The 14,728-nt window shown below is 38.1% G+C and overlaps 1 protein-coding gene across 2 annotated transcripts in view; it reads right to left on the bottom strand.

Annotated features, from left to right (window-relative positions):
• The window catches only part of ARHGAP10 (Rho GTPase activating protein 10), a 138,788-nt gene that overhangs the window by 63,598 nt on the left and 60,462 nt on the right, over positions 1-14,728 (bottom strand). For both annotated transcript variants that reach the window (XM_030946925.1, XM_030946926.1), the window contains exons 7-13: positions 12,972-13,076; positions 9,190-9,319; positions 7,788-7,894; positions 6,031-6,125; positions 3,273-3,354; positions 2,201-2,243; positions 831-896 (exon numbers count right to left, since the gene is read on the bottom strand). In XM_030946925.1, the coding sequence (XP_030802785.1) occupies positions 831-896; positions 2,201-2,243; positions 3,273-3,354; positions 6,031-6,125; positions 7,788-7,894; positions 9,190-9,319; positions 12,972-13,076 (628 nt within the window). The remainder of the gene's footprint in view (positions 1-830; positions 897-2,200; positions 2,244-3,272; positions 3,355-6,030; positions 6,126-7,787; positions 7,895-9,189; positions 9,320-12,971; positions 13,077-14,728) is intronic.

The raw sequence follows: 14,728 nt of genomic DNA, 5'->3' as shown, positions 1-14,728 counted from the left end.
ATGCCAGGCCTCCAGAAAAAAAAAGATCCAGTTTATGAAAAATTCTAAGTGTCCCCTTTGGGAGTAGGAGGGAAAGTCAACAATTTAGGAGAAAACAAAAATGCACACAGAGAAATTATAACATCTCTTTTAACAAACTGAGAAATATACTGTAACCTTACCTACTTTCAGGCCTTCACCTCCTTTTTTAAAAACCACAACCAAACAAGCTGTTTCTCCACACAATGCCATGTACAATGCAGTGGCTGGTCAGAGTGGCTGGTCAGCACACAGTTCAGCAGAGCCTCTCCAAAATCAATCCCAAATACCTCTTGAATACTGTCTGCATACTGACCTCTCTTCCATCTCCAATTCTGGAAGTACAACAATGAGTATATGCAACAATAAATCCTGACAGCATCTTTGTCCTGGGGTGAAACTAACTCCATGAAAAGTACTTCAACACTTTTTGTTAATCACCTGCCTGCTCAGCTCCTCTTCTTCTGCCTTAAGAGACTGAACAGAAATGAAACACTGAAATAAATTACTCTGTTTGAACAGCAAATGCCTACAAAACACAACAGGTTTCTCTTAGCTTTTGTGCACAAAAACTGGCTCCCTTTGTCAAGAGAAATGCCATTCCCCACTTGTGAACACTTCTGGCAAACACATTTCTTGAAAGAAAGCCATGCATAAAGGACAGACTGGACAGACTCCTGTCTTGGTCAGTGTAATCAGTGAAATGTCTTCCATGGTAAAGTCTTTTCCAGAGATCTACAGGAGACTTTACCACCTTCTTCAGCAGACCAGCTGCTTCACCCTCTTCACAAACAGGTTGGGTCGATCATTACCTCTTGTTTCAACCGCACTGATGCACTTTTTGATGATGGTGAACCCTATCTTATCCAACTGTGCACCTACAAAAAAAGAAAAAGGGTTGAACAGTTTAAAAGCACCATTACAATTATGTCTTTGACAGAAAATAAGGCTGGACTTAATCATAAAGCTTGTACTTTTGAGGCAAAACTATAAATATTCTGAAATTGGAAGAATACATCACTTTTTATAGAGAAATTCTGCTTTTCTCCTTCACGAGCCTGCCTAGCTGAAGGAAAGGCTTGTTCTGGTGATAGTGGCTTCAGTGAATCTGTTCACAGCAGCATCCTTTGAAGAATGGGATCTCTGATTAGTTACACATGTTGGCAGATGCAAGATGGAATTTAACAGTACTTACTGCAACATCGACAACATCTGAGAGAGTTCACCAAATGGGACAAGGAAGTACTTATGATGAAAAAACATAATTATCAACAGCAGGGCTTTTACTGAGTCCTACCCTCAGCCAAAGAAATTCCCACACTAAAGATACAGGACACATGTATATCATTTCACAGCAGTTAATGATCTGACTACATGAAAGCAGATGCATGAACAGGACAACAGCTGAGCTCCAGCATTCCTTTGTTGTTCCTATCTTACTCTTTTTCTTCACATCAAAACTTCATTTAAAAGCTTATGTTGCAAAACTGCCCTTCCCCCAAACATCTGGCCTTCTTGCTCCTGGGGACCTGGTCTTGTACCGTGAAAAGACAAATCTGAGGAAAAATTTCTATTAATAACACCAGGATCCAGCTTGAATCAGCAATTTCAAGTTTTTAAAAAAACAAGCATAAATTGCCTCATAATCAAAGAAGGACACCTGTTTTCACTCTTACACTTCACCAACACAACAAAGCTAATGTTGTATAAAGAAAGCCATCTCTTCTACTTCCATATTTTGGTTTACATTTTAAATGCACAAATTCAGCTTTTTTGCTGATCTTGACCTTCAGCTGCAACTGCTTTTAAAACCATACCTTCACATTCTAACAGAAATGTACACACAATCTGGATTAAGAAATTGTGATGCATTTACATACAAATTCACCCTTGAATCAATTTCAGGTATGAAGTAAATTGGCAAAAACAATCAGACTGTTTCTCCAGCTCATGTCCAGTCCTATAAAATATGTACTGAGTTAGTGTGCAAACCCATCAATTATAAAATTAATTACTTGTAATTACAAAAATTACAAGTAATATTCAAAACTCAAGATTTAAAAGCAAAATAATTAGGGGGAAAAAATTCCAGAGGGGGGGGGGGGAAAAACCAAACTACCTTTGTCTTTCTCAATTTTAAAATATTAACAAAATCAGCCTAAATGCTAATTCAAATACTTACTTCCCTCTCGTTTTGCATTCGCTTTATTCAAGTTGATGAGAAGCTAACACAAAAAGAGTAAAAAAGACAAATTATTTTAAAGACTTTCATGAAACCAGAAAAAGAAGATACTCTCAATCTTAATGCTCAGTAGGCACAAATACAGGTGATTACAGCCAGAGCATAGCACCACCAGCAGCTCTAACAGCAGGACCAGAGGTCTGTGCCCCAATAGAACAGATACAGCCCCTGAACTGGCTGTAGCCACCTAACTGGGATTTATGTGCTCCATGTTCCTATGTTTCTCTGCAGGTTAAATTCCCACAGTTTCAAGGTCATTTAAATTATTAAGAATGTGATGATTCCTGGGACTTATGTTTCAGTTTGGGTTTCCCAAAAGTTTTCAACTTACTGGGGAGTGTAGCTCAGCCAACCTGTCATGGTAATAAACACCTCTGCAAATGAAACCAGATCCGTGTAACAAAGAGGTCAATCAAACAAATACTGGGGCAGGCACGTGACTGTGTCTTTGTCTAGAAAACCCCATCATTTCTGGCCCACAAGACCAATATGTTTATCATTGTAAGAATAAATAGTGTGTTTCAATTCAACATTTCAGACCTATTTCCTGAGGAGAGGCAGGAATTAAGCAAATTCATGTACAACCTCACTCCCATAGACAAGAACTTTTTGATCTGGTTTTAAAAAATAAAATATTAACACCATGTAACTCACTCATGCAAGTTTTGCCACTGGAATGTAGCATGTCAGCATAAGACTAAGTGAACATGCTTATAACTAGACATTTTCTACAACACCAATATTATCATTGGGATGGGGAACCATTTATAAAAATTGATGCTGTCATTACAATGAAAAATTCTCATATCAGCATTAGCAGTTATCTACACTGAGCTTTACCAAGTTACTCATCTCTCCTGAGTTTTATTTCACTTTTATCCTTTATTCATTGAATCTATCATTTTGCAAACTACATAATGCCAGTTTATTAAAGTATAAATGGGATCAGAAAGCAGAGGGTGAGAGAATTCCCCACTACATTATAAAAGAATATTTTAAAAATTATGCTTACAGCTTCTTTTCCATCCAAGGCTTCCATCCACAGCTTCCTGTCTTCCTCAGAAAATGCCTGCATGGTCACAGGAACTCCAGGCCTGCAAATGTACCAACAACATAAGGTAACTGCATTCATCAACAAGTAAAAAATGCTTGTCTAATTCTATTTCCAACTACAAGCAAAAGCCCGTTGTCCTAAAAGTCAAGGTTCATTTCCTTTTGCTTAAGAACTGAACACAGCTGATCTTGAAAATAAAAGGTATAGAAGTGATACATGCAGTAAGAAACAGGGAGAAAAGGAGGAAAAAAGGAAAATTAATGTAATCTGCAAACTATTTGAAATAGCTCATTGTTGATCACCTGCTGATTTCAACACTTGCTGGAGTTACTGAATTTTGTGAATTGTAAACAAACTTGGATTTTATTGTTGTTAGATGAAAAATGGGATTTGTTAACTCAATATATAATCTTCATCTTTAAAGCAGCAACCATGATCATAGCTTGCAACCTTTCAGTTCTTTTCACTAAATTACAGTTGTCAAGGTATCAGAGTATCAACCTAGAAGCAATACATCAAACTCAATATGTGCTGCATGAAATATAATTTATTTGTCCTCAAAATAAAGTCAAAGGAAACAAAACCTTCTCTCATTGTCCTGTATTGGAAAAAAAATAAATATAGGTAGTATTTCAGAAGGATAATGCTTTTTATCAATAAAATAACTTTTTCCTATCCTAGAAGACCTCTGCTCTCTCCTTAAGATTTAAATTTCCCTACATTTTCTCCAAGTCACCTTCAAGAAAACATGGAGTACTAGAAACAGAAAAAAGTATCACTTCCCAGAGATGTAACCAGAATCTTAGCACTCTGAGAGCCATAAAAATCAGAATTTAAAGAAAATACAGCCATCTCAGTATTCCTTTTGAAAGAAAAATATGCAAATTTTAAGCTAGCTTGAAGTTATGCTTAAGTCACACACAAGGCTGAATGTTTGCTACTTAAAAGTCTTCCCTAAAATTTTACGACCTTGCCTCCTTCCAAAGCACAGTACTGAAGAAAAGCCCATGCCAGCTGTGCTATTTTTTAACTTGGACAAGCTGAGGGGTAAGTGTGCCCTGAACTGATACCAAGGAAACAAGCTAATGGCCTGCAGCACAGAACTAATCTCCATGGGAACATCTCAATACTACACACATATATTATTAAAAGAAAAATGTCTGATATCAAGGTGACAGCAGATCAAATTGTGTCTATTATATCAAGACAGAAAGAGGAGCTAGATTGTTCCCCCTTTTACCAGAGAAGAGAATGAAAAAGTGTTTTGCAGGATCAAGGAAACCCTGCTCTCCATCCCCCTCTGTATAAACTCCAGATACCCCACTGAGCAGATGACACACAGAGGGGGACAGACTGACATTTCTCATGCTACTTTTTAGCAGTTTTATCAGACTCAGTTTGAAATCTGTTATCCCTACTGACCAATCAATACACTGACCCAAGAGGAGTTGATGCCTGGAGTATAAATCTTTACTCCCTTTCATACTGTTGGGACAGCGTTAGAATAGATAAACCACATCCTCCTCAACTCAAAAATGTCAGTTCAAACCATGCTGTAGAGTGACAAAAAACATCACCTGAGCTGTAAATGAGCATCTTCTCATCTGCTATGTGGGCTAGAAGTTTTCTGATGCAGTGGGAGTTTCACATCCCTTTGGCCATTGCTTGTTGTAGCCTCTGGCCAGTCTGACTGGTCACACAACCTCAGCATAGATTCTGACTAAAGTTTGAGCACATAATCACAAACATATCTGCAGACCATGAGCAATCACAGGACGGGGGGGGCCTGAGAGCATCAGCCCTGCTGCTTTTGAAGTGAAAAACACTAAGAATCTGATGCAAAAAAAACCCAAAAGCCCATACAACTTGAAGACCTACTATATTATAAGTTAGCATGTGGTTAATTGGTGTAAGTAAGGAGCAAACATATAGATTAAAAGCAGTTCAGAGGGGATGGATGCAAAACCTCAGCAGCAATTCATTAATTTATATCTAACATTTAATTCCAGATACAATCCATTTCTGCATCAAAAGAATGTAGCATCACCATGGCCTAATTTATTTGGAGTACCTTATGAAGTTGGATACCCTCACCTTCATAAATGAAGGAAGACTAGAACACTGTTGAAAAACAATGTTTGAGGTCCTTTAGAGAAAAAGATTAGCAAGTCTTTTCTTTTGAAATAGAGCAACAAGTGATGCTTCAAAAAGACAGCGGCAACAACAAGATGCAGTGGATGATTATACCAGGCACAAGAAGCCTCAAAATCCCAATAACCTTATTTCCATCTGAAAATCTAGCATATCTCCTCAGCAACCCATCATTTTGGAACACAGGAGTGTGATACAATGTGGTCATGACTATATTAATTATTACTGCAATCATTCTTTCACTATAGCTGTATGTACTTCAATTTAAGCCATGTTTCTTCACTACGATAACTCTTAATAGCTCCTCTTAACTCTGTCTGTGCTTTTCTTTAATGTGAGCTCAGGCAATGTCAACATTTCAGTTTAGTTCCTCTCTGCTTCTGCTACATTCAGGTGAGGTAAAACGCAGTGAGCCATGGCAGTGCTAGCCTGCTCCTCCAGTGACCATTCCCATTGGAACTCCAACTAAGGATTGAAGAAATCAGAAGAAAAGACAACAGTAATTTTGCAGTAGTTGTAATTACTACTTCGAAAGAGCTCTTCCTAGGGTGCTTCACAAGCTTACCTGTCTGAAGCTTCTAAGTCAAAACAGAATCGCCTGTCTATTGTATCTGCATTTCTTTTGGTACAGTATGTAAGGACAAAGAGTTCCGCATCACCCTGTGAAAAGAAAGTTTTTATAAGCTTGACCCAGTTCTTGTAAGTTTTTTTGAGCTCCAGTAAGCCAGCTGTACAAGGCAAGTAAGGTAAATTTATATTAAATGGCAAAAGATATACTGAAAACTGACACTTGCAAAAGAACTCGCCCATGTTTGCAGTTCACTTTTCTACATAATAACATAAATTCTATGGTCATTTCTGGGACATAAACCTAAAAATATTGAGTCCATCTCAGCTGGTACTTTACAGAATGACTCAACACCACAGTACATTAAACTAACAAAAATATTTTGCACTGGTTACAACATAAATACTCAACGAGACTTTTCCCATTTTATGTCAGCCACAGTGATTTCCATAGTAAAGGCTACACCAACTAGAATAAAGGAAGTGTTCTTTACTATCTGTAACATATCTTACAGAGCCAACTCTCTTTCTTCAAGACCAACACCAGGATCTTTTTTACCCAGGAATCAAACTCATCTGTGAATGCTGCCTTAGTTGTACCAGATTAAATCAGGATTAACTGCACATTTTAATTATTTCTTGTCTTATTCAGCATCTCCACACATAGAAGGCTGTCACTGAAGGAGCAACTGCAGGGATTTCCAAATGGGAGATCTTTTAATACAGCAGAAATGGCTTCACAGGTGTTTTAGAATGCTGAATGCTCAGCCACACATACTATACTAAATAAAATGGCTTATTACAACTAGAGCAAATTAGGATAAAAATTCACAGAAGTACTGAAGTGATTAAGGAAACCAAATACCACTAATTTTCAGTACACCAAGTTTTGCAAAGCTTTTGAAAGATTCTTCCAAATTCAATATATTCGTAAATACAGAGTCTTCAAAATTACGAAAGTCATCTCCCCTCTGCTGAAACTAATAGGATATAATAACTTGATAAAATTCCAACAACATGATCTCCTAACCAAATCTGAAGACAGGGCAGGGTGCTGCATTTACAGGCATCTGGACTCAAGCCTTAGTTTTCAGATTCAGATATCCTTTTTCTTTGCAACCAAATGCATTTTATCCCTATCAATATAGGGATACAATATAAAATTGTATCCCTACAAATACATTCATTTAATGTGTCATCTTTAAAGGTAATAAATTCCCAACTATTTCAGTAGTTTAGCCATTTAAAGATAAACAAAGTCTTGGGTCTTGAATATTTAAGATGCTTTTAAAGATATCTGAAATTACATTCAGTTATCAATACAAATTATATTCCTATCCACTTTTCTAGTCCCACTTCTAGTATTTAAATCTCCAAAAGAAAACTCTGAATCATTTAATAAAGAAATTTCTAGGTCTGCTATATTTTCCTGATTTATGATTTAGAAAGTTAAAGAGCTCATAAACAAGATTCTAAATGGTGAAAAATTGCAAGTTTTCTGTGCCAGGTCCTCTGCTCTCCTAAAAGGATACAACTGAAAAGTCTGGAGAATTCTTATCTATTAATAACTTAATAGAAGGTTAATGTCCACTACTTTAGGTTAATGTCCTTTAATGGCAGACTGAATTGCATAAGGAAAGATGAAAAAAGGGGCAAGGAGGGTAGAGGGGGAAAGTACTTGACAAATCTTATCTGACACGTTCTCTGATCTTAATACAGGACAAGTGTAAGAGTAGAATACATAAATATACATACAAGTTTCCCTCCTGATCTGTGTTCAAATGGGATCATGGAAAATTTCTTTGTCTCTTTCCTGTACATGCAATAGTGCTTCACCCAACTGGAACCAAAGGGAGCAGGTCCTACATAACACAAAAGCAACATAACATAAATAGTATGTACTTTTTCCAGTTTCTGCATTCTGCTTTCTAAAATGATACTTAAGAGCCCTAGTTAATTCCTAATAATGCAGTATTTAAAGCAAAGGTACAAATTAAGAATATTATACAACAGCATACTAATGTTAACCACTGCTTATTATTCTAAAATACAATGCATGTTATACTTCACTCTTATGCTTAATGATAAATGGAAAGTATTATTAATGTATCTTTCTCTCTCTACTACAGACAAAATAATTTTTCTCTATTAAGTAAATATCCCCTTGAGACTTTATTTAGAAGAACACAGAAAACTAGATTTATACCTGGTAACTTGAAGCTAAATAACCACAGATTACCACATCTCTGTTACAAGTTCTAAACAATCTCATGATTAAGGTCTGATCACAACTTCTGGCACCAGAACTCTCTCCTATTAATCAGTGCATACCCTCGACAGAAGACACTTCCTGTAGAGCCCAGCTTACTGCAAACAGCATTGCTGAGCTTTGCACCATAATGCTAACTGTTCAAACTTGGATTCTGACCCTTTGTATCTATGCACTTCTACTACTTAACTTTTCCTAAAAAACAGGTCTGCAAATGAATCTTTTCACTCTATAAGGGCAAACATCCAAAAAACATGATTTATGCAAAATGTTTAAAAATAAATAATAAATTACAATAAATTGTTATTCCTTAAGCAACAAGAGCCCTGCATCTTGTTTGGCTTTTTTACTAGCGTGAGAAAGATTTATAATTGTTTGAAGTGTTGACAGGATATGATTTATGCAACATGCACCTTCACAGCAAGAATTTTAACACCAGCTATCTAACATATAGTCTGCTTTATTTGACCCTATCATCACAATTAGGTAATGAAAGTGTATCAATGAATCAAGGAAATGGCACACAATTTCATCATATTCAACAAGCCAAATTTTCAGAGGCTAACTTGACAACTCATGTTGCTGGCTGACAACAAATGTTTGACAGTTCTCAGCGGGGTCATTAGTGAGGGATTAAAAATAAGATGAAATCCATTCTTTGGTCAAACAAAACTTCCCTGAATTTAGTCACTTTTACTAAAAACTCTCACATTTTCAGCTCAATATTCTTTTTATGAGCCAGAGTAACAATGCTGTTAAAATCTTTGAAAATATACTTAGATAACTCTTTAATCAACAGTAAATTCTTTGCATGATCATGTTACCTGTAGGGACAAGGTATGCCCATATGCCCAATATGGGCACTGTGGAATACAAAATACACCTTACTTTTTTCCTGTACGTAGAGGTAGCCTTCCATCGTGAAGTGATTTGCTCTTTTATGTTCCTGAGGATTTCTTCTGATCTTGTTCATGAGCTCCTCTACCTCTGACCTTGTTCCTTCAAAACGATTTCGTGTCTAAAAGAAGACAGCAAAACTCCTTTGGTAAGGAGGGTGGGAGAAAGACTTTTCCTGGCTGAATGGAATCACACAAGCCCTTGCTGGGCTTGCACAGCAAGCTTTTTAAGGTGGGGGGCTACAGAGAGGGCCTCTGCGAGAAGGTGATAGAAGCTTCCTCCCTGTCCCATGGAGCCAGTGCCAGACAGTTCCAAGACAGAGCAGCCATTGGCCAAGGCTGAGCCCATCAGTGACCATGGTAGAGTCTCTGGGATAACGTATTTAAGAGGGAAAAACCATACAATGCCAAATGCAGCCAGGAAATGGAGAGAGAATATGTGAGAGGAGCAGCTCTGCAGACCCCAAGGTCAGTGCAGAAGGAGGGGCAGGAGATTCTCCAGGTGCCAGAGCTGAGATTCCCCTGAAGTGTCTGTGGACAGTGGGTAAATCCATGGAGGACTGTCTGAAGGGAGACAGACTCCACGCTGGAGCAGGGGAAGAGTGTCAGGAGTCTTCCCCCTAAGGTGGAATTAGCAGTAGAGGCATCGTGTGCTAAACTGACCATAACCCTCATTCTCCTGCAGCACTGAGGGAGAAGGGAGGGCTGATGGAAAGGTGTGTTTAAGATCTGGGTTTTATTTCTCATTACCCTACCCCAATGAGGTAATAAATTAAACTGAATTCTCCCAGTCAAGTCTGGTTTGCCTCTAATTGGTCTGTAGTTGGTTTCCCTGTCCTGTTCTTGATCCACAAACTCTCCAGCTAAGGAAGGCAGTGATAGAACAGCTTTAAGGAGAACAGAGATAGAGGAGCAGTTCTCTGGCATCCAGCCAGGGCCAACCCACCACAAATAACTACAAAAAGAGACAATGATCCAGGCCATTTTAGGACATTTAGTCCTAAAGCACAATTCTCATATATGTGTTCACTCTCCAAGTTTTCTGATATTCTTCAAAATCAATGTGAGGTTTAGATATCAACTGCTGTGACTGTGGAAAGCACACTAAGACTGCCAGAGTAGGTTTTGAAACAATGCACCAACTTGTTCAGAGAAAGTGAAATATTGACTGCAAAATCAATTTGAATATTGAAATTTCCTTAGAAAAATATTACTACATATATTGGCTTAATTCATGAGACTCTTACTTGTTGCCAGGAAGCAGAGGATTTTCTGTGGTAGTTGAGGAAAAAAGTGTCAGGAAGGTCATCAACAGTGTATACAGACTGAGACTATATATGTGCCAAATGTTTTGACCACACACGAGCAGAAGCATGCAAAAACAACCTAAAAAAACTTGGAAGTCCAGTTGATTATTATTCCTGAATGTCACTTATTCCAAAGTCTGCAAGCAGCAGGAAGAGAAATATTTATCAGAGTATCAGCAAAAACAACCACAAAGTAACCATGCCACCCACAAATTACATGACAGGACTACACGAAACAACAGAGTAACTCACATCTGACACAGGAAACTCTTTGGTTTGGTCTGAAAAGCACTGGTAATTGATAAATGAGCAAATAAAACCACAACAATCATGGTAATAACTGGTTTTCTCTACATATGCACCTGTCCAAGCTGAAAACACTGAAAAACACTTTAAAATCCAAGCTGGTACATGTGTTTTGAGGAAAGCACATAGTTCCAGATGTGTCTTTTTGCTTTCTGAAAGCACCTTTATTTTTCTGAAAATGCAGCCTCACCTATTTTATCTTTTCCCCAGGACAAGCATACATGATAGCACAACTTTTGGAAGAATCAGCTTTCTAGAGCTTGGGCTACAAGGCTGGGGTGGGTCTTTTACCTTCTTTCATTTGAGGGGAGGAGATGGCAGCGAGAGGAAGGCAGGGTTTGTGGTAGGGTGGGGAGAGGAAATCCACAGGATAATTCTCACAGTAAAGACAACCTGAATAAAAGGAAAGGCAACTACTGCAGCTATACTGGCAACTCTTAAATCACTCTCCATACCCAGCTAGGCTGTCTCTACTGCATCTTGTACCCTTCAATTTCTAACCCATCAATCCAGTGTTCTCCCAGCAGCTCAGCTTTACCACAGGCAGATCCCAGTTCCTTTTTCCTTTGGGATGTCTTGCTGATCTTCAGCACAGAGAAGAATGTGTCATGTTCTCTCACAATCTTTTCAAATGCTTCCTTCTATTCTCCTTTTACCTTGGATAGTTGTTGAGCTTTGTTCTGCCTTCTCTCTACAGCCTCTGTCTGTCCATAAAACTTGAGCTGCAAAGCTCAAGCACTTCAGAATCTGGTGGGGCACAGTGTGCTGCCATTCAGTCAACTGAAAATGCAGCTGCTGAGATTAGCTTACTTTATTACTGTTCATCACTTCTTCAGATCCCTCCTCTGGCTCTTTTCCATCTGTATTCTGGAACCAAGCTCTTCAAAACTGTACCAGAGTTTCCCTCTCATGTTTCAGCTGGCATCAGTTCCCCTCTAAGCTGCTCCTCACTCTGTTAAGCACACAGAAGAAGCAAGTCTGGCCTGACATTTTCCCCACAAGCACTGACTTCAGCCACAAAAGTCTGCTTACAAAGTTACCACTAACCAGCTCCCTTTCTCAAACCAAACAACAGTTCAAAAGGAAACTTGACGCTTGAACATACAGGAAGAAAATTAAAGGAATGGTATGGTGACACGTGAATCACGTCACTATGCATTACAGCAGCTGTAATCCTCCCTTCCGCCTCCCAGCTAACTCCCTGCTAGTTAAGCCATTTCTAAAAACAGACTGTCCTTTCCAAGAAGCAGTTTCTGTGTCTTAATTCCAGATGCCTTCAGAGGTCAACAAAACAAATGCACCATCAGGAACTGATTGTTTGCAGTAAGGTGTGTGGTGTGCTTCCTACCAAGAGGCCTCTGGCACACCCAAGTTCCTCTGAGCAAGATTTATTCTTCATAAATCTCAAGGAAGCAAACAGACCATTTGATTAGTAACTCTGTCAGTCCCACTGCTTCAGCCTTCACCTTGTTTCCTGCTCTCCCAGTCCAGATCACACTGGGAGATTTGGGATGATGGCACATTAAACTAGTGGTGGCCCCATTGGCCTGTCCTTGAAGGAACAGATCATTTTGTCAAATAGGCCACAGGTGCCAACACCAAGTCTCCTTACACAGTTCTGCACCCCAAACCAACCGGAATGTTCTTGTTTGAAAGGGCTGCTGCAAGACAAACTCCACACTGCTGTGACCAGTCGATTTTCCTCCCTTTTATTAGTTATGGATAATGTAACCCTATAGGGAAATGACCCTCAGACATGACCACCACATACTCAATTCCAAAGCACATCCAAAACACTGAAAACTTCATCTTTCATTATCCATACTCTGAATTATCCAGTGGTTTATGCATTTTAACAGACTTCATTAGTTTTAAATAATCCTTGCATTATTTCTATCTCAAAAAAAAAAAAAAGTAAAAAAGGAGTGGAGGCCTTTTACTTCATGCTTGTTTTTCAAAGTATTATTAGAAATTACAAAGAACTCACTGGAATTAGTGATGATTTGTTCAGTGATGTGGTTGGTTATCCAGAAGATGGCACCATATTCCCAAAATTCACAGGCAATGCACTCATATGGAACTCTAAGTGTTGGCAATACAGATACTGCATATGCAGCAACTTCAGTGAGGGATTTTACTCACAAAAGTAGACTCAACTTACATTTTGTATATTTATCTGCAAGGTCGTTTTGTAATGGTTGAAGTCTTTAGCAAGTTCATACCCCTGGTGATAGAAAGTGAACAAACCCTGAAAAAATGATAGCACCTGAAATAGAAAAAAAAGACTTGTTAGAACAAAAATCTCCCCTTCTCTTCAATACAATTGCTGCACAAAGGCTTTTTTGGAAAGACAGATTACAAAATGATTATTTTAAAATAAATTTCCACTAATGCCTACACTTTATAAGTAATATTTAAATCCAAATGATGATCTATGTATACAGACATTTTGGATGGTCCTGTCTCTGGAATTTTGCAACTGATCTCTACTTTCCATTTGACCATAGGAAATGTATATCCCATGTTCCCAAACCTTCCTGTGTAACTTTTTCCTACAACTGCTCTTATACCAATGATGTCTGGAGCACATATTTGTGCACAAGGAGGTAATGAGCATTCTGTCCTTTCGTCACCATTTCCCTGGTCATTCCTCTCTCTGCTCATGACCACGTGGAGATGACTGCCACATCAGTCATCTGGTTTGCTGCAAGAAGGAAGCTTTGCCCATTGCTGCTTTTTGTGCACAGATCTGACCTTCTGTCAGAACCAGCAAGTGACCCACTTAGCATATGCTGACTTTAGTATTTCAATTTAAAAGAACAAACAAGTTGTACTGCACTGGAAGCAGCATGAGGTGCAGTCCTGTCTAACCCTCCTGTTTAGTTCAGGTTGCTGGAACAAAGAAAGTAAGACATAAAAGAGCAATGTATTTAATAAAAGTCTGAAGTCATATAGCAAATAAAGCATTTACAACAAATGTAAAAAACCCCATAAATTTTAAGTATTAAGGGCAAAGGAAGTAAGAGTTTGGTACAAAGCTTTCTAGTGTAGTGTAAACTTCAAGTACAAATTAGGCAAAATACAGCCCCATCCAGAAGGAGCTTTCAGAAATGAAAAAGGGACATGTTGCAAGAACATAATTTGAAGATTCATTTCTCTAGTCTGGCTCTGCGGAAACTTCAAACAGTCTGAAACACAATAATCAAATGCAAAGCTATTTAGGGTAAGAAAAATATTTTTCAAAAATATTTTTTAAAAAAGGAAAAAGCCAATATATCTACACCAGAAAAATGCCACACAACCACTCTTTTCACATCATTTTGCCTTTCTTTAAACAATGCTAATATAATTGCAGCAATTTATTCCCCCTTAAGAATTTTAGCAATTTTTTTAATACAGGACTTATCTATATTAGAATAGTTCTTAATAACTGCATAATGACCAGCTATTTTGATTAGGGTCATTTGAAACTTTTCTTTCATTATTATATTAAAGCAATTGTATCAGAATAAAAGGACAGACTCGGTCCAAAAGCACAGACGTCAGAGCACAAGAGAACGGAAGTCACTTATACAATCCATTCTCCATTTACTCTCAGTGTATTACACTTGCTGCTCTCTTGTTGTTTGATAAATTTGTATTTAAACTACTAAGCTACTGTACATTTCAGAAAAATTTTAGAATAAGTTCTTCTCATAGATTTAAGAACGTCTCATCAGTGTATGCAGCATTTCCACCAAAATCAAATTAAACCCTTTGATTTCTGCACAGATTCAACTGCAAGCGAAATTAAACACATCAGGCTACCCAGGAACAGGCCTCTTACCCAGCAGCACCCTCCTAATTGATTTATATCTGCAATTCTTTACTAGCAGGCCTCTAAGCCCAACCATCATAATTAAAATTAGATTCCTTGCA

Source organism: Camarhynchus parvulus, chromosome 4 (assembly GCF_901933205.1).
Source record: "Camarhynchus parvulus chromosome 4, STF_HiC, whole genome shotgun sequence".
NCBI classification, from domain to species: Eukaryota; Metazoa; Chordata; class Aves; order Passeriformes; family Thraupidae; genus Camarhynchus; species Camarhynchus parvulus.
The sequence above is the reverse complement of the archived record's forward strand: the minus strand, read 5'-3'. Positions and strand labels throughout refer to the sequence as shown.